Source organism: Colossoma macropomum, unplaced genomic scaffold (assembly GCF_904425465.1).
Source record: "Colossoma macropomum unplaced genomic scaffold, Colossoma_macropomum, whole genome shotgun sequence".
In the NCBI taxonomy this organism is placed as follows: domain Eukaryota; kingdom Metazoa; phylum Chordata; class Actinopteri; order Characiformes; family Serrasalmidae; genus Colossoma; species Colossoma macropomum.
Window position 1 is genome coordinate 2,163,736 of NW_023494803.1, and position 25,874 is coordinate 2,189,609.

Below are 25,874 nucleotides of genomic sequence, written 5' to 3' on the forward strand. Positions count from 1 at the left end.
AAGTAATGTTGTAGTGCACATATATTGTCTTCATTACAACTAGGTCAGCTAAATTTTCTATAGGCTTTTAAAATGGACAATGTAGAAAAAGTAGCCAAAAAGAACCACCAAAACCCACCAATCCATCGTCCAAATGATGACAAAATGCTCAGCAGACTCGAGCAGAACAGAAATGCCATTTAGTTCCAAAAGCACCAGCCACTGTGCCTCACTTACTCTGCTGATTTGATAGTTAAACCTGAAAACTTTTCGGTGTCAAACAGTCTTTTAAACCCACAACTTAGCGGAGCTCCACGTCATCACGCTCCATGAAAACGAATCTATCTGTAGTAATAGCTCCTATAAAAGTGGACGGAGCCGCTGCAATAAGGGCAAGTAAATAGGCAACAAATCCTGGGGCAGGCTCAGGCGTGCAATGAAGCAGACCAAGAGGTAGGAATGGGATCGGGCCCTGGATGGAACAGGCTGAACCGTGACTACGAGAAAGGCCACAAAAAAAAACCAAACAAAAAAAAAAAACCTGGAGGTCATAGGTCAAGGTCTTCATGAGACGCACCTTTCCCTCCTCCCTTTCCCTCCCTTGCTCCAATAGAAGATGAATTGCTGGACAGGCTGGGTATTGCCTAGATTAGATTCAATTCACTGCAATTACAGCCACTTTCAGACTAAATAAGCTCCCATCACACAAGCAGCTCTGCAATTCACACATTCAGAAAGCAGACATAAAGCTAAAACAACTCAAATGCAATCACCTGTATAGGTTTTAAAAGCTTTTTGGTTGAGATGGGTAACATTAATATTGCAAGAGCTTTCATTTTAGGATACAATGAATGGATATAATTATAAACCACTTCCCTCTGTACACCAGTATTTCAAAGTTAGGGATCACTTTTCAGTCAAATTAAAAAACGATGCAGATGAATGAACGAAATTACTTTATTGCGATGCTGCTACTCCAAACCTTTACAGATTCAACTAATTAGTAGGAAGCGTTGAAAATGAGAGAACTTTTAAATGCATTCAGAATGATAAACAGAGCCGTATATGAAATCTTAATAACTGAAAAAGCTGCATTGAGAATGAAGTTACTCAAATAAACATCCAGAATATTATCATTGTGGCCAAATCTCAGTCACACAACACGTTATAAATAATTACAGTATATCCTTTAGATTTTAACAAAAAAGATTTGAAATATTGAATAACGTCTTAAAATATCTACCAGTGTCTAGTATGTAATATTTCAATTAATAATGTTTAAGTTATTACTTTATTATCTTTTCAATGCTATTTACTGTATACGGATCATTCTACTGAATCCGTTCAAAGTCAGGGTTGAAAAACACATTATGGACTTTTAACTGACCTGGATATTAAACTAATATCCCTTTGCTTTGAATGACCCAATGCCTTATGTTTTTTTATTCAAATAAGTGCTTGGACATTCCACTGTCACCACCAAAACAATCATAACAATCAATGACAGCAGTGACAATTTCAGCTAATTTTGAATGAAACTGAAAACCACTAGCATCTTTGAACATAAAATCACAAGGTTTTCACTAAAACACAAAAAAGTTTACAGAAGAAACTGTGTTTTTCAGAAGTGACAATTCTCTCAGGTTACACACCGAATTTTAGACTGTTGGACACATTTTTATTTCAATAACAACAGGAATACAATCTCACTTCCTGCTCTAAAACACAGGGATGTGGCTTTAATAAGACTCCACCCATGGACTAAAACTCAGAGCATTTATTTGAAAGGTTTTTTTTTGTTTAATTTAAAAAATAATCTGATAATCTGAAAAGAAAAAAAGGATATAAAAAAATTTAACAAAAAAATTCACAAGTCAAAATTTAGGGGTTAGGGTTTGGGACAGCCACCTCCCAATAGAAAGTACCCTATAAAAGGATGATTTTCTATATATTTAGCTTTTTACTCTCTCAATTAATGCCTTGAGTGAATCTTTATAAATATCTAAGGTCTCAGGGTTTTTTTTTTACTGTGTGACCGCAGTTTGAACTAATCCGGTATAATGGTCCATATAGGTGTGTATATGGGTTTGTAAATAGTGGGTATATAAATGTATCAAAGTTAGAAACATGCCCAGTGTTTACAGTATAAATATACACTCTATTGTGACACAATCCAACACAAATATACATACAGATCAGGAATCTTTCTTACCTCCTAACTCTGTTGTCTTGGTGTGCAAGAGGGTTAAACAGCTCCCTCTCCAGGTCACAGGTCTGCTGTGTGTGGAGACGCTCCTGCATGTCACCAACCAGCCACTCCTCAGCCACAAACAATGAACTGGAACATAAACAATTGCATCAGTTAGTTTAATGTGTTTAATAATGTGTTTAATAAATTATAACAATTCAAAAAACCTGAATGACTTTCAGTTGCTATTTTCAGAATTCTTATTTATTTTCTGAATTCTTCTGCATCAACAACATAAAATTAATGGAACAGTGGTGTGCTGTCCTGCTAAAGGATGCCTAGGCAAATTCTCTCATTGACTTCACAGTAAAGAACCACACATTAAATGATTAATTTTGGGAAGAAGTGCATGTTCAAGTTCTTTTCTAATGCCAAAACAGTTTAAAATGGGCAAAAATCCTCAGTAAAAACTACCACAGTTTTATTTTCAGTGTTTCACCTCCAAAAACCTTAACACTTACCTGCACAGTTTTTCATATTCAAGATCATAAATATTAATATGACTGGCTACCTGTAAAGAAGGTGCAGAAAAAAAATGCAGGTAGCGAGGCTGACTGAAGTACCACAACAAAACACTGCCACTGTGTTTGCTCATTGTTTCTAGGAAATGGCACCAACACAAAAACAACAGCCACTGCAGAGAGACAGATGAAAGGAACGACTGATCTTCGACTGGCACAGTGATAGAGAGTAAGAAAACTTCTTCCTCAGGTGGACAGGCCTACAAAGCGAGGAGTTCTCTTTATTTCATGTTCTGCTTGTTCTTCTTCCTTCTCCAAAATTGAGCCGCAAGGATTCTTGCTTCCATTAACTAAAGAGACTGTGATTTTGGACCCGTAAAACTGTGAGGACCAGGAGAAGCTGTGTGCCTCTTAAAGCTGCAGGAACCGCACAAATGATATGTTTTTATTATTCACCTCCATCAAATGGGCTCGCAGATCAGTTTTCCTTTGCTTTATATGTGATGCAGCGTGGTAGCCACCAAACAGCACGTCTCAATGGAATGGGAAGAGACCTCAATCAAATGCGGGCTAAGCCTTTCTTCAGGACATGAAACGCAGCAGCCCTCCAGCCAGTATTACTGTAGAGGAGAAGAGGGAGAGAGAAAAGAGAGGAAATGCAAAATAGACGGTGGGAAAAAAGGAGAATAGCTCAAGTTAGTTTCTGATGAATAATAAGTGGCAGGAGGACACAAATAACGGTGTGCATTGTGTGATAAGCTACACCGGTATGAGATTATAATGAACATGTATGGCAAAAGTCGGGTCTTAATTGCTTCGCTGCGCGGACAACAGCAACAACGCACTCACGAAAAAGAGCTGCATAATATGATTGACTTTGGTTGGCCTGGTCCGGAAAGTGGAAGACGTGTTGAGAGGAAACTGGAATGATGAAGGGATAAGCCGGAGCCCACCGGTGATGGATCTGGCGCGCTGGCAGTGGGGGCCGGCAGCACTAAATGCCCTTCCGCACGGGGCAGAGGAGCCTCGACTTCATCAAGGCCCCTCGCAGGATCATCCCCCTTCTTAATGGATTACCGCTGTCTCCACGCAACCACGCCACAAATAATGATGAAACACCGGCAGATTAAACCACCTTACACAATCCTCAATTCATTACCTTTTCCCCCCCAGATAAGGGCTAGCTAATAAAAATATGATTTTCGCTTTCGCCAGAACAGTCACGCTTTTTATCCATTAGGGGGAAACAAAGATGGAAAGGGAAGGCGAGGTGGGTAAAAAAGCAAGAGGGAATAATGACCATCATTTCAATTATGCACTCCCATAGTGTTGGGACAAAAAAGGCTCAGAGATTGATGATGCAAAGGTAAACGTGCACAGTATTATATTTCACAAAATTAAACAGCTTCCTCCTGGCACATGTCGCAGATGTTAGAAGCATCTGCTGTAGTTCTGTGGCTCGAGGCCTTCTGAACATGGTTTTGATCAGGATAACACTACTTTTTAGAATTCAACACAATGAAAAATATGGCCTTTTCATTCTATTATGTCCAATTACTGACCTCTGAAAGGCATTTTGCCAGTAAGTGGTCAAATAAAAACAACCGGTCACTGTGAAAGAGACACCACGACCATATTTGGAAGAAGTACAACGTTCTCACTGAAGCTACAAGTGACGTCTTGAACACTGCGACAACAGCACCCTTCAGAATTAATGGTAGAGAAAAGAAAAAAAGTTTGATGTTATGCTGTAAATACGGAAAAAAAAACTATCAAGTGAGATAAATTAGTGAAACAATCTTAACAAAAAATAACAAAAAATTTATTTTAAAAAATCTGTTGTGATTATAGGCATCTCCAAAAATTCATCTGAACAAAATCTAAAGAACTTTAATTTCCATTAATATTTTACCTGATCTTATCAGTAATTCCAGAAAGTGCTGTATTACAGGGACCCAAAACATCTGAATTAATAAAAATGAAAAAACAAGGCGATTTGCATTAGCATATCATCACAAGCAATTTACAATACCATGACCCCACTAACCCAACCCTGCAGTGGCTCCTATAGCGCAGACTGAAACTGGGTCTGCTGGTCATGTGTAAACCTGCAGCCTCTCCAGGTATCACCTCATCTCCATGCTGCTGGACTGATGGCTTGCAGCCGTCCAGCTTGTCAAAACGCAGCTTCGCAGGCCATTACCGCGATGGCAGGCCCAGCGCCCAGTACGGATGGATGGGCCACACGGCCAAAGGGTCACAGCCCAGCTCGTATTTCTAGCACCTCACTCCGGTGCGGCAGGACAGCAAATTGGTGATCTGTCGCCGGATGCCCCACACGCACTCTCCCAATACAGACAGGAGCTCTGAAAGGATGGCTTGAAGGAAAAAATAAAGTGCCACCGACGTGATGAGGAGCTGGAGTATGGAGTATGAATGTGAGGTGGCAGTCTGAATGTGGCCCGTGTTAGTGTGTAATGATTTAAACTGGTTTCAGACCAATAGTCTGTGCACACTGCAGATAATCCCTATTTCTTTTTCAAATCCTGATCTCTAAACTAAACGTTGCAAACTGATAGGATCAGATCTGTGTTCATTTTCAAACATAATAACTACTTCGGTTGCTAAAGGAACAGCTTATGCAGGTGCAAAGTTACATTAAATTAAAATTCAAACTAAGCATTCAGATTCAACCACATCTCAAAAAATTAAATTTCACTTATGGCCATTCTACAGTCAGTTCACTATGTAACAACTGCTATGTAGTGAATAGTGAACCATTCCAAAGGCATTCTAATTGGCTTTTCACACTTTGTGAATGCACCAGTTTTCCACCTTTGCAAGCAGTTTCCTTCTCTCTCTTTGGAAAAGTTTGTTGAAAAGAAGCACAGAAAAACATTCCTGCATGAAAGCTGTTCAAATTTCCAGTTTGCTAAAAGCTCTTCACAGGCTCCTTTTCTCTCCGCTGCTTTTGCTCATTTCTTCTCACATATTGTGTGTTGGACAGTTTTCCAGTTATCCTGTCAAAAGGTTAGATACTTTGGTTACTTATAAGATTCAACGACACATAATAGGTGACCTTGACCAAGAGATGCCAAAACACTAAAACAGTTGTACTGATAGAAAATAAGGTATATGATATTCTAGGGCTGGGCGATTAATCAGGGTTTGGTTTCAATTATGATTTCGGCTTCCAATGATTATGAAAACAAAATAATCAAGATAAATTGCGTTCCGTTTCACAGCGATGCTCTCGCTTTGTCTCGTGTTATAAAAATTTTTATTCATTATTTTTATGTTTAGTAGTTGTTAATAGGTTGTGGAAGTGCACTACAACATAGCTGATCTAATTTAAATGTGTTAAATAATCACTTTTCATTAACTTTATTACACTGAAAGCCAGATAGTCATAGAAACGTTTACGAACACTCTTCGTCATATTCTTCATAACTTTCTTGTTTCATAAGCTACATTCTAAAGGTGGGGGTCGTATGAGGCTGTAACTGTCTTCTTTCCAGTCTAATAGATGGTGATGTAATTTTAAACCCTTATAATAAAAGAAGCTGAACTCACAATTGTTTTTTCTACTGAAAGTCGACCCATTTTTCCACAAATCTGGGCTATAAACTATAAACAGATGGCGTCTCCTCAGTGATCTGCTCTGTAAACATTATGTTTATAAAATAATACAAAGAGCGTCTAAGATTTTTGGCTTTCAGCAGTAAATTATAAGCATATAGCAATATGTGTGATCATAAAACACATGTTCTGTTAATTTGAGGGGAGCTTTTACAAAAAATAAATAAATAAAATAAAGTTACTGAATAATTTGATTTGGTCATGTAATTCAAATATACCCTGTAAATTCCGTGTAATTCGTTATATAAAACAGCCTTTGTTACAGTGACACCACTGCTACAGTAACTGTTAACGCTGTTACCTTGTATGTTGCAGCTGCGCAGCGACTATTTCAGAAAATATTTACCTTATTAGTGTGTGGAGACAGATAACAGCCAGGATTATCTATGACTCACCTCATCTCACACTACTCTGCTTCAAACACACACAAAAGCCCAACGTCACCATCAGATTTCACTGACCTGTGTGTGAATCAGATAGGATATCTGTATATATTTATATATTATTAATATATATTAATATATATTACCATTACTATTATTAGTATTATTATTAGTAGTAGTAGTAGTAGTAGTTGTTGTAGTAGTAGCAGTAGGCTAGAAGCAGTGGTACTGGTATTGTTATTATCATGATCGTTATCATTATTTTTGGGTTATAGTGAAACGTCCACTGACGTTATTAACAGATCACCGATGGACTGACTTTTTGAAACTGATTTTGGACGTCTATTGACGTTCATAACATGTCCCCGACTGACCGACTATTTTTAAACACATTTTGGACGTCCACAGACGTTCTTTGTTTACTGGGATAGCTGTGGCCAAGCTCGCCTGGCTAAATTCACGACTAACGGCGGGTTCTCTGACCAGGTCAAGGCTCCGACTGTAACCGGTCAAATCTACACTGAGACTCATTTTAAGTCTGTAAAGCGCTTCGGGGCGATAACTGACAACAACTAACAGAACTAAACGAGCCTCACTGTCTCTCACCTGTCGGGCTCATCAACCCGCCGGCTGCTTTCATCAGTCTGACCTGCAGGGCTTCCGTTACATTTTGAATTTAGAACTGAGGCGCACGCGCGGCCTGCAGCACTGATGCGCTGGATTACCCGGATCAGTTCCCATTAAACAGAATAGGGATAAAACTGAGACACTACATTTAAACCGCGGCCCAGTAAGATGGGCCAACCGGTTAATCAGACCATCCGCATTAATAACTCCACAGTAAACTGAGGACAGAGGCGCTACTGTCCGCTCAGAGCTACAGCCGGCATTTCAAACAGAGACATGAGGGCCCCGTCACCTCCGGGCTGGAGCACACCTGTGTTTCAGGCTCGAGACTGCCAACGTTTTTAACATCCAACCCTGTGGTTCTGCTGGAGAGGCTGTTTCAGACCGTAACCACATCATTCATGTGTGTCAACGTGGTAGACAAAAACATGAACCGACCTCCGTCTTTTACCCTTTCACCTCTGACTGGAAATACAGTCCAACTCGTTCGTGACCTTCAAACAATTAGTCTTACCCATCGAGTGATCCTACTGAGCATGCGCATATCATCACTATAGTGTAGTAACTTAAAGTTTCAAACGTTTTATTGTGTTTTAATATTAATTCAGTACAGACTCAGCTTAATGTTACTGCTTACTCCCTAATAAAGTGATTGGTGATCAAAACATCCTAATTATTCTTTTAATGCTGGTAGAGTTTCTGATAAGGAGATTTAGGCTGTCAAACTGATCTCATCTATACGTTTCAGTGCTGGCAGCATTTTCTGAAAGGGTAATTTAAGCCTTCGGAATATCCCACCTATAGTTTTATGTAGCGCGCTAAATAAAAATGTGCGGCGTGGTAGGACATTTAGACTGACAGCCTAAATCTCTTATCAGAAAAACATTACCAGCATTAAAACTAGGATGTTTTGATCGCCTGAATCACCGTATTAGGGAGTAAGCAGTAACATTAAGCGGAGTCTGTACTGAATTAACATTTAAAACACAATAAAAACTTTGAAAATATAAGTTACTACGCTGTAGTAATGATATGCGCATGCTCAGTAGGACCATAGATATACATATCTAGATGCCGCGTTGGGTCCAGTCAGGCACGTCAACGGCGCCGCCATTTTAGCGCGGTCAACCTCGCCGCTGGACTGCATTCAGTACCGCAGCGATCCACGCTCATGATGGTTAAAGCTTTGTAGCGGTAAATTACAGTATTCATTAATCTGTGTAGATATTAATAACAGATTAACGTTAGCACCTTCTTACACAAAGCTGAAGTCAGCTTCTTATTTTCCAGCTTCTTGTTCAAATTTTCCTGTTCCACCTTAAATTGTGCAGCTTCAGGCACCAGAAAGTGGCTGCTGCACCATTTAAGGTGGAATGGGAAAAGTCGAAGAAGCTGGCGAATAGGAAGCCGACTTCAGCTCCGTCCTTCTTACTGTGTTTTGGGGGTTTGTTTTATTTTTTATGTGTATTAAGATTAGAAGTGATTCACACACTGATGATTTGCTGATGTGTCTGATTGTGTTTCTCGTGTTAAACTTGGTTTTTATCGTCAGGTGCAGACTGAATACTCTCCTGCTGGTCTGGACGGCTAATTATCACGATCAGTTATTAAAGTAATAAAAGCTACCGAGAGCAGATCTGTGCAGCCTGGATTAATCTGTGTCTGAGGATTATAACTACACAGATTTGGTGAAAATCGGTTGAGTAATAAGGAAGTTGTGGCTCATTTAATCCTGAGACTCCTCATCTCTCAATACAAGCGAATCTGTTCACAAGCGGATCTTGACCTCTCCAACATGGCGGACGCGCAGACGTCCCGCCTCAGATAGAGAACAACAGACAGCGCGGCGTCTCGGAGCGTCTATGTGTGGGTAGGACAAATTGTTAGAATAGCCCGGCAGTGCTTTTCGTGCTGATAGGCTGACTAAAGGCAGCTGTTTGGGAAAACCTTTGTCTTTGTCTTAAAAACCGATAATCATGTATGTGTAAGTAAACAAAAGTAACCCTATCCAGCCTCTTCTGACAAACACAGCCGGACACCGCCCCCCCCGCCGCCCCCGATTGGACTCTTCCTGTTGTCATGGACGCATGTAAACTAACACGAGCATGGCGCGGCTGGTGAAGTTGTTTATGCAGATTGACAACATAAAAGAGGCTCATTTCGTCAGAAACAGGTAACTGAATGATCCAAAAGCTTTAAAAGAGTAAAGTTATGTGGTTTTAGTTACGATGAGCCGCAGAGCGGTTTAGTACAGAGCGGCTCAGCGTCTCATCCCCCAGCGTGCTGTTCGTATTTCCCGTTCCACCTTAAACAGTGCAGCAGTAATTAACGAGCTGCCGGTTCTGTGGGGAGAGAGAGTGGAGACGGGAGAGGAGCTCAGATGTGTTTGATAACTAATGAAAGGTTTTGCGTTCATAGGATTGCGGAGGAAAACAGACAGCGGGAGAATTCTGCGGCGGTCAGAATCCAAAGCTGGTTCAGAGGCTGCCGAGTGCGAGCTTACCTGAGGTGAGAGTCTAACATGGACACAGTTAAGTTATAATTCGAGAAATTAATGGTAACATTTTTAAAGGGCTATTGTCCAAGTACACAGTATGGCCAAAAGTATGTGGACACCCAAATGATTGAGTTTCGACGACACTCAGTGCTAACAGGTGTATAAAATCAAGCACATAGCCGTGCAGCCCCCATAGACAAACAGGGCCAATAGAATGAGTCGTACTGAGGAGCTTGGTGACTTTAAACGAGGCACTGTGTAGGACTGTAGAACTTACAGCGAGGAGAATTTCCACTCTGTAATGTCTTCCGGGTTCCTCAAACGCTAGAGGGCGCTCCCGAGCAAGTCCAAAATGAATCTTAACCGAGCGTCAAGCATTTGAGCAAAATCGTAGTTTATAAATGCTTCAACATTTTTAATATAAAAGAATACATTCATTTCTTGAACACAGAACATCATAAAACATTTTAACACTTCTGTCATATTTATAAAATGTATCTGTCTGTCTGTCTGCCCTGCGATGGACTGGTGACCTGTCCAGGGTGTGTCCTGCCTTCCACCCAATGACTGCTGGGATAGGCTCCAGCTCCCCCCTGCGACCCAGAAGGATAAGCGGCTTAGAAGATGTGTGTGTGTGTGTGTGTGTGTGTAATATTTATAAGAGCTTTCAAACTCAAGTTATAAGAGTTTAAAATGACGCCTCATGTACGTCCATGACAGTGAGCACAAACAGCCAATGAGCTGCTCCAGCCAATCAGCACTAAGTATTAGTAATGTTAGTGTCTTGCTGCCCAAAATCTGTTTGCTGTAAAAAAGGAGACACACAGGTGAGTTTTCTTTGCTTTTTTAGTGAAATACGTCAAAACTAAAGGAAAGTTCTGTGTGATTACAAACTATTTTAACTTTTCGTTTTTAGCCATTGAGCTCCATTCACTCCCATTCATTGAGGACTCGCTTGCAGGCGCCCTCTGCTGTTTTGCAGTCCTATTTTTATATAACGGGGGAAATAAAAAGTGGCCAGGCTCGTCCTAAACCGGCTCGGATGCCACCTTTGCCAAAAGTCTTTTTGTGAAAGTTCCGTCCTGCTGGACCCAGTCAGCTCTAAGTGCTGTAATTGTGAAATAGAAGTGTGTAGGAGCAACAACAGCTCAGCCACGAAGCGGTAGATCACGCAAATGCAATGCAGGACCACCGACTGTCCATGGATATGGAATGGAATGTCTAACAAGCATGTAGGGGTGCAATGTGTAGGTGTCTGCATACTTTTGGCTTGTGTAACTGATCAAGCGCTGAGGATTCATCGTTGTCTTTTCATGAGCTTAAAGTGCTGTGGGGCAATTCCAGCCTTGAGCTCCATTTTACGCGGCCTTTGTGCACTAAATCACGACTATTTTAGTCTTTAGACATAGAAATTAGCAGGAACACTTGGTGCTCCAGCAACGTAACCTCAATATATTTCTGTGCGTTCAGCAGACAAACTTCCAGACAGTAGGTTAATTTAGATTACTTTAGTTAATTGATCAGTATGTTAAGTGGTTAATTAGGCACAATCTGAGCTCCTTAAGTGCAGCTCCTGGGTTACCACCCTCCCCATCTACGCATTGATTTTCTGGGGTTATAAATGGTCTTTTTGAAACTGATGGCCTTCTTGAGTTCAAAATCGCCATAGACATGCATTTAGAGGGGAGCTTTTCATGATGAATGCAAATGTAGAGTTGTCTAAGAAGTGCTGGCCATTTGGGGGCTCTCAGGAGAAAGGTTTCTAAATGTTCCCTAAAATGGTCTCATCTCAGGTTGGACTGTGGAGTTGTTAATCTCTTGCACAGTGCTCTTAATATTATAATGGAATGTGATTAACTGGGAAACACTGTTGCAGCCGTATCCACAGGAAGGCGACGATGATACAGAAAACATGGCGGGGTTTCAAAGCACGGGAGCACTTCAGGCAAAGGGTAAAGGTAAGCTGGAGAGTCGTGTAATATTGATTATGTTATGATTACGCTCATTAACATTCAGCAGTTACAGGCATGCCACGACTTACATCTGAAGTAGCTTTGTAATTTGACAATCCGTATTGATTTGCTATGGAATGCCTTTATCTCACCTATCTGTTAAAGGAGCACCGTTTTCATGCTCCTATTCCTTTTCTGTCTGTCATCACTGTTTCGAGATGATCTCCATGTTGCTGCTCTTAGTTGTCAATGGTAAAGTTTTTTGCTCATGCAAATCGGTAACTCATAAATGTTTAACTTTTTCCCTGAGGATACATTTGTCAGAGCAGCTGAATATTGTTTTGCATCCTCAGAAAGGAAAAATGGATTATGTAGGGATCATACATTAGCATATGAAACAAATAGCTACCACTTTCGGAACACCTGGTTTCAGAAGTGTATTTAGGGGACATTCTTGAAGAAGACAGCAGAGACTGTTCTGAGAGAACTCTTATTTGCTATGCGTGACAAAAAACTAGGGAGGCATGATGAATCATTGGACAATTAAATTTGACAGTAATGTAGATATTTAGCAATATTTGATGAAGCATTTATTCTTCAAGAGCGGAACATTTGGGTGATGATGGACTACTATGCCGTGTCTGTATTATGGGAATTTCTAAAGTGAAAGATTTTTAAATCATTTAGATGTGAAGCCGTTCAGAGTGGTTTAATGTAGAGAAATGTCCACAGTCAGAGCTGTTCACAGTGGTGGTGATAGGAACCAGACATCTGAAGCATTTAACACCTTTAAAAGCTTCGTCACAGAAAGCTATGACAAGACATGGTTACCGGTACATTCCCTCATGCCCGAGACATTGTTTTACGATAGTTTTAAGAGAAGTTTTTGGTCAATACAGTCATGTGGAAAAGTTTGGGCGCCCTGGTCAAATTAAATGTCTTGTTGACTTCGTAAGTGTAAATAAGTGAACACATCCTCTACAGAGAAATCACTCCTGCATACTTAATTCACAGTTACTGTTTATTTGCTGAATTTAGCATATTGGAAAAAATAAAACTTAAAATAAGGCCTGTGCAAAAGTTATGGCACCTTTTTTATATGTTTAATTTTTTCTATGTTAAATGCAAATAAACATAGTGTGCTAAAATTTTATTTGTTCCATGTACAGCATGTTAGCATTTTGTGTTTTTTTTTTTTTTGCCCATATGTTAAATTTAGCAAATAAACAGTCATTGTGCATTAAAATGTGCAGAACCGTGTCTCTGTAGAGGATTATTTTCACTTAAAAAATCAGCAAAACATGCAATTTGACCGGGGGTGTTCAAACCTTTGCAAATGACTGTACATTCTCCCCAGAGTAGTAAATGCAGGGTGTTATAATAATGCTAAATAGTACCCCCTGGATTTACCACTATTTTACTCTTTTCCATACAGTACAAAAACTAACGTAGGTTGACTGGACAATTATATAGGAAATGAAATTGGCTATATTTGTGGACCTCTCGACCCCTGGTTCCACCATTTCTCTTCAAACGACTAAATGATTAAATAGACATCTAAACGTTAGAATTATGCTGACATTTTCATAATTGGTGGACTTCCCCTTTATCCAAGCCATACGTAGTTCACTGGGCACCCTTTAATATCAGTGATTTAACACAATCTTTTAACACATGAAAAATATCAGATGTTGCTCACAGCTCAACATTTCCTTATCTGTGCATCCCTAATAAAAACAACGCCCACTGCACAAGTTAATGGACTGCGGTCTGAGTCTCTTATTTGGTTAATACTTATTTCATTTACCTAATGTCACAATGGGAATCTTAAAATTGTGAGGCAGTTTTGGATCATATTAAAAGTTCTCTCAAGTGCTTCCTGACCAGTCCACAGTAGATAAATCACAGCGTTGCATGTTGTGAATATTCTCTTTGGGTAGTCAGTTTATTCCTGGTGGGGCGCCATTGATTATCAAACTCTGCGTGGAGCATTTTGTCATATATCTCCATTAGCTCCCAGCTTGACTACCATAGATTTTCCCCTGCCACGTCTGCATTATGTATTAAGAACAGCCATGTCCCTTCAATACAGAGTCTGATACCCCTCTCTGTCCTGCCTCACTCAGCCAGGGCTCCATGACTCATTATGTATTATGTATAAAGTAGGTTTTCGCTCTTGCATGTTGAGAATGGATCAGAAAGCTTTGGCTCAGTGACTCTACTGTAATACTATTTCTCTCTCTCTCCCCACAGACAGCATATTTTCTCATGAAGATGAATTTCTACAATAAGATGGCTGTCAAGGTAAATATTTCTCCCACAGTTTAGCCAATGAAAAGTCACTTGGTCTCAAGTTTGTGCTGAAACATCTGATGAAATCTTCAAACAGATCGTCTTGCCTTTGATAAGCAAAAGTCAAGGTGCAGCTGATACGCATGATGTAGCCCTAATTGTATTACAGTTTAGTGGTAACAGAGTTCTTGAGTATTCAGGAAACTCTGCACTTGCTATTGTCATGACTGGATCAACATCATGACCAATAAAAGAGAAGCACACAGTGAATAAATGAAAAAATGATTTTAATAAGAAATAAACTTAAGGATCTGGTGCAAAAATCTCAAGGACAAAAACTGTTGGCCAAAATAACTCCAAAATAAACAAATGAACTGAAGCATAATGAACAAAAGAAAACTGGCCCAAAAAAACAAACTGCCCGGGACACAAACAACAAAACAGTAGAGGAGCTCCCGCCACAAGCACACCGCACAGGTGTAAGTAGTGTTCTTGATGAGGCCTTCAGCCCCACCCACTACAACTCCACCTGTAATGGCACAGGCCCGTCACACTGTGTTCACTAATACAGTCATATGCAAAAGTTTGGGCGCCCTGGTCACATTACATGTTTTGTTGAGTTTATTTGCTGAATTTTGCATGTTGGGAAAAATAAAACACAATATTTGGCCTGTGCAAAAATTATGGTACATTTTGTATTTTATGTTTTAATTTTTTTCCATATATTAAACGCAAATATAAATTGTGCACTAAAATGAGCAGGAAATGTGCATATTTACGTGTGTCCTCTGTAGAGAATGTGTTAATTTCATTTAGAAAATCAACAAAACAAAACAGGATTGACCAGGCGTGTTCAATCCTTACAGGTACATGCAGGGTATAGTAATGCAAAATAGCCCTCTGAGAAAAATCGTTTTCTTTTTGGATTTACAACTCTTTCATTTTTTTACATACAGTATAAGAACTAATGTAGGTTTACATTTGCTAAATTTAACATACTGCGGAAAAAAATAAACAGAAAATGTAGCCTGTGCAAACGTTATGGCACGTTTTATATTTTCTGTTTTTATTTTTTTCCATTACATGGTAACACTTTACAATAAGTGCTGACTAACTAACATTAAGCTCTGCATTTGTTTAGATGAACAGCACATGAGGAACTTCATTAGTGTTGATTAGCTAATATTAAGTGAACAAGTAACAACGGCTCTAGTTAATGTTATTAATTAACATTAAAAAGACACGAGATACTCTATTAATATGGTTAACTAATATGAAGAAAACAAGTGACGTCACTGTATACTGTGTACTGCATACTGCATCAATGTATACTGTATACTGCATAATGCATCAGTGTATACTGTATACTGCATAATGCATCAGTGTATACTGTGTACTGCATACTGCGTCACTGTATACTGTGTTCTGCATACTGCACCACTGTATACTGTGTACTGCATACTGCACCACTGTATACTGTGTACTGCATACTGCGTCAGTGTATACTGTGTTCTGCATACTGCACCACTGTATACTGTGTACTGCATACTGCGTCAGTGTATACTGTGTTCTGCATACTGCATCAGTGTATACTGTGTACTGCATACTGCGTCAGTGTATACTGTATACTGCATAATGCATCAGTGTATACTGTGTACTGCATACTGCGTCACTGTATACTGTGTACTGCATACTGCACCACTGTATACTGTGTACTGCATACTGCACCACTGTATACTGTGTACTGCATACTGCGTCAGTGTATACTGTGTTCTGCATACTGCACCACTGTATACTGTGTACTGCATAATGCATCAGTGTATACTGTGTTCTGCATACTGCGTCAGTGTATACTGTGTACTGCATACTGCACCAGTGTATACTGTGTACTGCATACTGCACCAGTGTATAGTGTACTGCATCAGTATATACTGTGTAATGCATACTGCGTCAGTGTATACTGTGTAATGCATACTGCGTCAGTGTATACTGTGTACTGCATACTGCGTCAGTGTATACTGTGTACTGCATACTGCACCACTGTATACTGTGTACTGCATACTGCGTCAGTGTATACTGTGTACTGCATACTGCACCACTGTATACTGCGTCAGTGTATACTGTGTGCTGCATACTGCACCACTGTATACTGTGTACTGCATACTGCGTCAGTGTATACTGTGTACTGCATACTGCACCAGTGTATACTGTGTACTGCATACTGCACCAGTTTATAGTGTACTGCATCAGTATATACTGTGTACTGCATACTGCATCAGTGTATACTGTGTTCTGCATACTGCACCACTGTATACTGTGTACTGCATACTGCGTCACTGTATACTGTGTTCTGCATACTGCATCAGTGTATACTGTGTACTGCATACTGCGTCACTGTATACTGTGTTCTGCATACTGCATCAGTGTATACTGTGTACTGCATACTGCACCACTGTATACTGTGTACTGCATACTGCATCAGTGTATACTGTGTTCTGCATACTGCGTCAGTGTATACTGTGTACTGCATACTGCGTCAGTGTATACTGTGTACTGCATACTGCACCACTGTATACTGTGTACTGCATACTGCGTCAGTGTATACTGTGTACTGCATACTGCACCACTGTATACTGTGTTCTGCATACTGCACCAGTGTATACTGTGTACTGCATACTGCGTCACTGTATACTGTGTTCTGCATACTGCATCAGTGTATACTGTGTACTGCATACTGCGTCACTGTATACTGTGTTCTGCATACTGCATCAGTGTATACTGTGTACTGCATACTGCACCACTGTATACTGTGTTCTGCATACTGCGTCAGTGTATACTGTGTTCTGCATACTGCACCAGTGTATACTGTGTACTGCATACTGCGTCACTGTATACTGTGTTCTGCATACTGCACCAGTGTATACTGTGTACTGCATACTGCGTCACTGTATACTGTGTTCTGCATACTGCATCAGTGTATACTGTGTACTGCATACTGCACCACTGTATACTGTGTTCTGCATACTGCGTCAGTGTATACTGTGTACTGCATACTGCGTCAGTGTATACTGTGTTCTGCATACTGCACCACTGTATACTGTGTACTGCATACTGCGTCAGTGTATACTGTGTACTGCATACTGCGTCAGTGTATACTGTGTTCTGCATACTGCACCACTGTATACTGTGTACTGCATACTGCACCACTGTATACTGTGTACTGCATACTGCGTCAGTGTATACTGTGTACTGCATACTGCGTCAGTGTATACTGTGTTCTGCATACTGCACCAGTGTATACTGTGTACTGCATACTGCACCACTGTATACTGTGTACTGCATACTGCACCACTGTATACTGTGTACTGCATACTGCGTCAGTGTATACTGTGTACTGCATACTGCATCAGTGTATACTGTGTACTGCATACTGCGTCAGTGTATACTGTGTTCTGCATACTGCATCACTGTATACTGGGTACTGCATACTGCGTCAGTGTATACTGTGTACTGCATACTGCACCAGTGTATACTGTGTACTGCATACTGCACCAGTGTATAGTGTACTGCATCAGTATATACTGCGTACTGCATACTGCATCAGTCTATACTGCGTACTGCATCAGTGTATACTGTGTACTGTGTACTGCACCAGTGTATAGTGTACTGCATCAGTCTATACTGCGTACTGCATCAGGATATACTGTGTACTGCTCTTTACCAGTAGTATACTGTACAGTGTCCAGTATACGACACAAGCTGTGTGCCATGCTACAGGGACAGGGGCGCGACTGGCCTGCCAACATCCAGGACTGAGCCAACTGGACCGTCTAGACTCAAGACTCGCCCTTTTTTCCTTAGCCCTCCAATCACTGCTTAGCAACTGTTGCTAGCCACCTTTCAGTGAGTATTTTGATATTTTGGTAGAGAGAGTGTAAAATACACCAGCAGACAAAGTAAACAAACCCACCTCAAGACCTGCAGAGAAAGCTGGTGTGGCTTCAGCACTGCGCTGAATGCAGCAGCATTCGGTCAAAGCCGCTGTTAACGTATAGAAGAAAGGCCGAATCCAGAGCTATTAAAAATATCCAGGTGGTTACGTCAGTGGTTACGTCCTCTCGGAATGGCCGCGTTGCATTATGGGATGCAGTGTATCACGGAGTTAGCTCTGGCAGCCTACTGGAAAAATTTGCCAGAGCAGTAAATCATCCGGGTATCTTTGGCATACTGGAGGAATTCATGTTGGTCACATACTGCATAGTACTCACTACTTCTGGGCAGACTCAGTACGTGAGCAGTGTGTTGTGGACTGTTTCGAACACAGACTCTGTGCTGAGCTGTTAGCGAGCAGTGAAAGGGCCGAGGTGAGAACCACCTGCTGTGACGAACAAGTCACACCTCCCCACAAAGACAGCCGCACTGAGATAGAACTCAGAGTGCAATTACAATTTTCTTGATGTCAAAAAATGAATACAGATGCTACAGTAAAAATAGCATTTACACACAATAAAATACTGACATAAAGGTTGACTTGATTGCCCATCTATGGAAATGAAATACAATATGCTTTCTATCAAACTAATTGATTGACATTATTGGAGAAAATACGGAAGTTCAGCTCCAAAATATGTGGAAAATATGACTACAGTGAAAAAGGGTTGAACAGATTACAAACTCTAACGTAAACTGGTGAACGTAAACTGGTGAACGTAAACTGGTGAATGCTTTTGGCAGTCTGAGCTGGGAAAATGCCGCTTTCTGTTCTTTACCATATGGTTAGCCATGCTGCCTGCAACAAACTGCAAAAATCACAGATTCTATTACCTGCATTCAAACTAGATGGAGAATTTGTCAGCGAAGTCTTTGCAGCTCACAACTAAAATGTGTTTTTCCCCTTTTAATTGTCAGTCCTACAGTTTTATCAGTCCAGCATGTTGTATTTCAATACCTATAAATCAAGAAGGTTCTGTTTGAGTGATGCTTTGGCACTTTTATAGGTGGACAGATATGCACTGAAACTGTAGCTTTACAATCCCGTGTAGTGTTTTTCCCTGAAGAGAAACTTTTTACAAGTCTTACAAAATTTCAGAGTTTATTGAAGAACAGCATGTTAGCATTGAGGAATGCCATTATAGCAGTGTTTGGACTTCACTGGGAATCAGGACTTATATGAGCATTTCAGGGTGGAACCCAGCTCTCTGTCTGCTGCTGTTACATGAGTCTAATTGGAGTGATGGTGCTTGACCTCTTCCCAGAGGCCATAGTCCTGGAGAGCGAAGGTCTCGTCACCACTTAGACACCAACAGAAGCAGCTCAACAGGCCAGACGTGTTTTACAGCTCTTGTAAAAGATAGAGTGTTATGTCCGGGAAGAAGCGGGAATGTAAAAATTTATAAGGGAGAAAATAAGGGGCAATTGTGAAAATGGACGGATGAATTTCAGGCCCAGACTGGATATACAGAATATATCACATCCAGGCTTCTTTAAAACCTGGCTGACTTTTCAATGTGTTTACTGCTTAATGCCTCATGTGTGAGGATTAAATGCCACAATCCCTACTGGCTCAATGTTAGTCACCAAACTATTATAGTATATTATATTATATCATATACAGTCATATGCAATAGTTTAGCCGCTCCTGATCAAATGATGTTTTGTTTTGATATTTTCTTGAGATATTTCTTCTTAAAAATAACAAATAAGAACAAGCAGGCATGTTAATCAGTTGCACATGGAATAAAATTAAATGTAGAAATAAATAAATAGAAGCAGATAGAGTTTTCCAATATTTTAAAGTAAATCAATTTTAATCTTAGTCTCCAGTTTCTGATAAAGAAGTCCCGTTGTCTTCATGGACCTTTTCCTTCTAAAGATTTAGGGCTCGTTCCGTTTGCTGAACTTTCTCAACAATATCCAGCCACTGAGTTTTTGCTGGTGAAACTTTGTAAAGCCATTACTTTGTGGCAGCTATTTTACTGGTGGCAACAGAATTCTCAATAAACATCAGTTGCTCTCTCTGAACTTCTCTGGAATGAATCCTAAATTTAATAAAACTCTAAGGTATCTCTTAAATCTTAAAATCATAGTGATGGAATTTCTTTCTTTCCAGTATGAGTCGAGTTTAGGGCACAGAAGAGTCTGTATGATCAGCCATGCTTTCACCGCACTTTCTCCAACAAGAACAACTAACATCGGGTTGCCTCAGTGCCTGTTTAGGTTATGAACTGAACTGAATAATGTTCTGCCAGCAAAATGTCCTCAACTGTCTATCAGATAAAATAGACCCGTATGGAGATTTCTAAACTAATCTTTACAGATTTTTAATAAACATCAACAAAAATAGCACATGATTTTATGTTTTTCCAATATGTCAATCTCAGCACATAAATATAATCTGTGCACTGAAATTTGGAGGAAAATTCAGAATTTAAGGTTGTTCGATGTAGAGGATGTGTAAATGTGTCATTTGACCAGGGGTGACTATTATAGATAATATGGATATTAATCATTTAGTTAATCAGTCGGTTTAACTGACTGAATACATAATAAAATACTTCACTATTTAAAAGGTTAAAATCATTTGTTATATTTACAAATGCTGTTATTTTACATACAATAATCTGTTATACAACTTGGGTTTGAAAATTACAGGCTATCATCCAAAAGGTATTTTTAGAAGGTGTACTTGATATTTCGAGAACAGGTTAATAAATGATAATGACATTAAATGATGAATTCTGGACATTATTTTGTTATAACGATTTTAACGTGTAAAATAAAATAAATGTAATTATATCATATGTATAACATTTATCTCAATGTTATAAAACTGGCAGATCATATTTCAAAATGGTGTATGAAGAACAATAATTGAATTATGCCGTATTGGTCAAACAATAATGCCATACTGAGTCTAATAACATATTTCTGATGGTATGTGTTATATATCATACGTGTCCTGTATATCCACAATATGACGCCTGCTCATTCAACATTTCTCCTGAAGTCCTGAAATTAACGGTATTAATAGTGAGTTTGTCCAAGTCTGAGCATTGCTGTGAGAATTTGATTATATTCAGCCACAACAGCATTACAGAAGTCAGGTACTGATATTGGATAATTAGTTCTGGAATCTCCAACTCCATCCCTCCAGAGAACACAGTTCCATTGCTCCACAGGCCAATGCTGGGCTTTATACTCCTCCAGCCAATGCTTGGCGTTGTGCATGGTGACCTGAGGCTCATGTGCAGCTGCTCCAGTGTGTGACTGAACACCTGTATCAGCGATGGGTTCACCTTAAAGTAGCTGAATTAAGTACCTGGAATGAGTATCTGGATACTTTTGGATGCACTAAATGTTTGTATACTTGCTTGTAATGTAAGATCAACATTTAGTAATTAAGTAGTTATCTGGCCTTAATTAATGCTAAGGACCAGAAACAGTTCATCAGTTATGCATTTGAATAAACGTGTTTCCAGCACATGTGAAGCTCTTTGTGCGTATTTTGGATGTGAGCTACAACGAGCTGCACCTTTTTGCGCCGCCGTCTTTTTTCTATCAGTCGTTATCGTGCTCTTTACCGCAGGCCTGTTAATAGAACCAGTGTTTACAAGGGGGCACAGATTTGTATTAGATCTAATTGAGCAATATGCATCATTGATTTTACCTGTCTGAAAGGTCACCGAGAACTTGGAATCTGAGCCGGCAATTACTTTATTTAGAATTATCTATTGACTGCTGATCAATGGCAATTCTCGTTTTGTTTTGTTTTTGCCTTATTATTTTTCTCCTGCTATTGTTTTAAGCTTCTAATTAGCCTGAAGGACATCTGTCCACTTCAGTGCAGGACTGCAGAGCCTGAGTTATCGCTGCCCAACATGCTCAATTCGTTTCTGTGACAGCAACTGCAAGCAAACAAGTATTTATGATGGAAAGTCAAAGGCTTCCTTAGTTACGTGGCTGTGTGGTTGCATTCAGTCACCTAGTGTGGAATCAGTGATACTAAAGCGACTAATGACCACATGCTTCTGACCAAGAAGTAAACCGAACAGACAATTACATGTGACTTTTTGTGCCATAGCATAAAAATTCCAGTAATATTAATAATTTCTGTATTTTGGACAGATTCAGCAGAGATGGAGAGGCTACTACGTGAGGAAGTACGTTCACAATTACTATGCACGGAAAAGGTACCTGGAAGCCCTGACCCAGAAGAATGAGCAAATCAGGTAGGAGCACAATGCTAAACCAATCAGAATTATTACTATATTATAATGTGTGATACTGCTTAAAGTGAAACATGTGGTGGAACGTTGAAAAGCTGGATCACTGTGGGAAATAAAGTAACCATTACAAAGTTATAGATGAGCTGAGGCCTGAGGCTTTGGCATGTTTGAGCCCAGGCATGTGTAATGCACCACGCGTGAAGTACAATTGTTAGGAAACACTGTGAGCCTTGATGTTGAGGAGGTGGGGGGTGGGGGGGCGGTAGCTAATGTGATACTAAGCTAACATATGATTTCTTTCCTACAGTTAAAGTGGGCCGCTAGCTATCATAGTAAATGGAGTTTTCTTAAAGTTCTCTTAAAGTAGGATCCTGAAACAGGGATTAAGCTACACCACAAACAGCTGTGTAATAAACCTTCATAACCAGCACTGTTGGCAGAGTTACTGTGGCCCCCCACAAGCCCCCCAGAGTGACAGTGAAGGCCACCCACTATTTTGTTGTTCAAAACAGCAGTCCTGGTGCTACTGGTTGAGGCCTGCACTGTAAAAGATTTGTCAGTTCAACCTAAAATATATATATTTCATGTGGTAACAAGCAATTAAACCAGTTTTATTCAACTTAAAATATATATATATATATATATATATATATATATATATATATATATATATATATATATATATATTGATTGAAAGAATCGTTCATTCAAAGTGTTTATTTAGGTTGAATAAAACTGGTTCAGTTACTTGTTACCAAATAATACCAATATTTTTTAGGTTGATCTTACAAACCATCCTTACAGCGTTTCTTTTTTTTATAAAAATTAATTTATGATCTATTCAGTATATGTTTACTCTGAGATTTTATAGTTAATCCCTGCTCCTATTTTAGCAAACAGACACAAGCTAATATTATATAGGTTTGCACTCATGTTTGAACTTTTGGAATCATTGGTTAAAAGTCTAGAATCAATATAAAATATAAATTACGATATAAAAACAAATGTAGCTGTAGATAAGAAAGCTGTATAGCGTTAAAATGACATTATAATAAAATTAATATCCTTTAAAAAGTGGTGATCAAATCTTCGATCTAAAAACGTCTTTAAATGCATTTTGGTGTCTATTTCATAAGATATGAATCTGCATTGTATAAGTTATTACTGCATATAAAATAAAAATGAAGAAAGTGAATATAAAAATTTGGAACAAGGTTCAGTGCACTGTGTACATTATAGTGGTGCTGGTATACAGGAGGTTTACGAACGTTCAGTTCCGAGATTTTCCTCAAAGAGAAATGAATCTTCTAAAAGGAATATCACGTGTAAAATACGCACATTAGCAGCGCGCCGTGTATAATCTGCTCTGCCTCAGGTTATTCACAAGCGAATAATGTTATGAAATTAAAAAATTAGCCCCTGTGTTCAGCGAGCTCCTGCATTAATAAAACACACATGCTTTAGGGGCAAAAAAGATACCATCTTTTACCTTTGATAAAAACTTGAAGTCACATTTTAATGTGGCCAATATATTTTGTGGGAAAATATCTTAAGGGTTCGCCTAAAATTAAATGTAAATTTGTTAAGTGCTCTTTGGATCAGTAACTCCAGAACCCACCTACACCCCCCACAACACCCACCCCACTGATGCTGCTTGCTTTTAATGGGGTTTCTCACCTATGAGTCACTTCTCTAATGTAGAAAGCGGTGAGGTTTATAAAAAGGCCTTTTACCGTAACGCACTGTATCTGAAACAAATTCAGAACAAGTCAACACACGCTGTGAGCTCAATACCACAGTACTGCTAAAGCAGGAACACATGAGTGAGTGAAATCAGTAACAGCAGAGGCTGGAAATAAACAGGAAAAATCAGTTTTGTTTGTTTAAGAGAATTATTGAGAAATTAAAGAATTTACATTTCTAACAGCACAAATATAAACATAGGTACTGACCTACCGGCACTTTGTAATGAAGAGGTCAACGTATGGTGTAACTAAGGGTGGGACTTGTTGGAATTGATCAACAAAATAAATAGTAAGAATACAGTAGAATAATAATTCCTCCGAATTAGTTCAAACAGTGGCCCCCAGTAAAAAGCTAATTAAATTTAAATATTTACGAGGATTATGTTATGATCTATTTAAACTCAAGGCATCAATTGAGATCATTTAAATATATACAAATTCTTCTTTTATAAGGTATTTTCTTCTGAGAAGCGACTGTCCTGTTCTAAATTTCAACTTGTGAAAATAATACTTACATTTTTTCCAATGTCATTATTATTATTATTATTATTATTATTGTTAATTTATTTTTGTATTTCTTTTAAAGAGAAGTTGAAAGACTTTTTTTAAATAAAAAACTGTTCAAAGCTCTGTTTGCTAGTAATGTACTGGTTGCTTTTTTTGAGCTGCTCAGAATAATCTAAAATCATCATTATTGAAACAGTCACTACCGAAACATTTGCAAAGAAGTAAAAATCAATAAAATGGAGATACCAGGGTTTTACAGCGATGATAAACCAAACAGAAGTGACACGTTTAAGAATACACTGTAAAAAATCTAAATGTATTAAACAATTACAGAAGTATATTTTTATATTTCTAAATACAGCTGGTTAATGTTTTTACTGCTGACTATGATGATGTTTACACATACAAATCATCATAGTTAGCATAACAAAGCATAAATACAGTCTAACATATTTTGTGGTAGCAATAATACCAATATGCACACCAACAGGCTTCTACTCAGTGTAGACAAAGCATAACTTTGAGACAATCTCTCTCTCTCTGTGTCTCTCTGTCTCTCTCTCTCCCTCTCTTTCTCTCTCTCTCTCTGTCTCTCTGTCTCATCTCAGTTCTGTCTGTCAGTCAGTTAATCACTTGTTTATGTAGTGCTTCTGTGGTCTTGATCAGTCAGTGAACGATTGCAGTGACTCTGAGAATCTGCTCTGCTTTGGTCCTGGAATCACCGACTGGCTGATCAGTCACCCCTCAAAGGTCTCCATGCCAGGATTTTAATCCACGCAGACTAAATAAATTATTCAGAATTTTACTAATGGTTCCCATTTAGCATGAGCCGACTGGCTTGACATGCCAATGATATTAGGCCAGCATATGCCCACGTCAGGGCAGCCCCCTCTCTTTCCTTCCCCCTCCCCCCCGCCAGCAGTGAAGGATCTCAACCCACTGAGGAAAAAAGGAAAACACCGGCGTCGTTTCATTAGCTCAAGCCTGGCGACAGGAGCCGCCACGTTCCCGTGTCCATCTTCACTCTCCTGCATATCTTAATGAAGTCAGGACCCAAGTTCACCGCGGTAATTCCGCAGCAAGAGTTTGTGCAATATAACAATTTATCATTTGTCAAAAAGACACTTAAGGTTCCGCCGCTTAATAAGGGCTTCCTCTGGGCTTGAGTAATTAGAAGTGAGCGGCTTGCATATTTACTAAATGCGGAGTGTCATTGCCACCGTGGCCTGTTTCCTGCATGAATTATTCCTCTATCTGTAATAAACAGCTGGGTAATTATTACTGCCATAATCAGATAAATGTCTCTCTGTAATGTTCTA

The 25,874-nt window shown here is 39.3% G+C and overlaps 1 protein-coding gene across 1 annotated transcript in view; it reads left to right on the forward strand.

The window, feature by feature from the left end:
* The first annotated feature begins 9,415 nt into the window (after positions 1-9,415).
* The window catches only part of spata17 (spermatogenesis associated 17), a 69,101-nt gene continuing 52,642 nt past the window's right edge, over positions 9,416-25,874 (forward strand). The window contains exons 1-5 of the mRNA XM_036593531.1: positions 9,416-9,510; positions 9,756-9,845; positions 11,711-11,792; positions 14,040-14,090; positions 22,203-22,306. Coding sequence (XP_036449424.1) covers positions 9,443-9,510; positions 9,756-9,845; positions 11,711-11,792; positions 14,040-14,090; positions 22,203-22,306 — 395 coding nt within the window. The 5' untranslated portion in view covers positions 9,416-9,442. The remainder of the gene's footprint in view (positions 9,511-9,755; positions 9,846-11,710; positions 11,793-14,039; positions 14,091-22,202; positions 22,307-25,874) is intronic.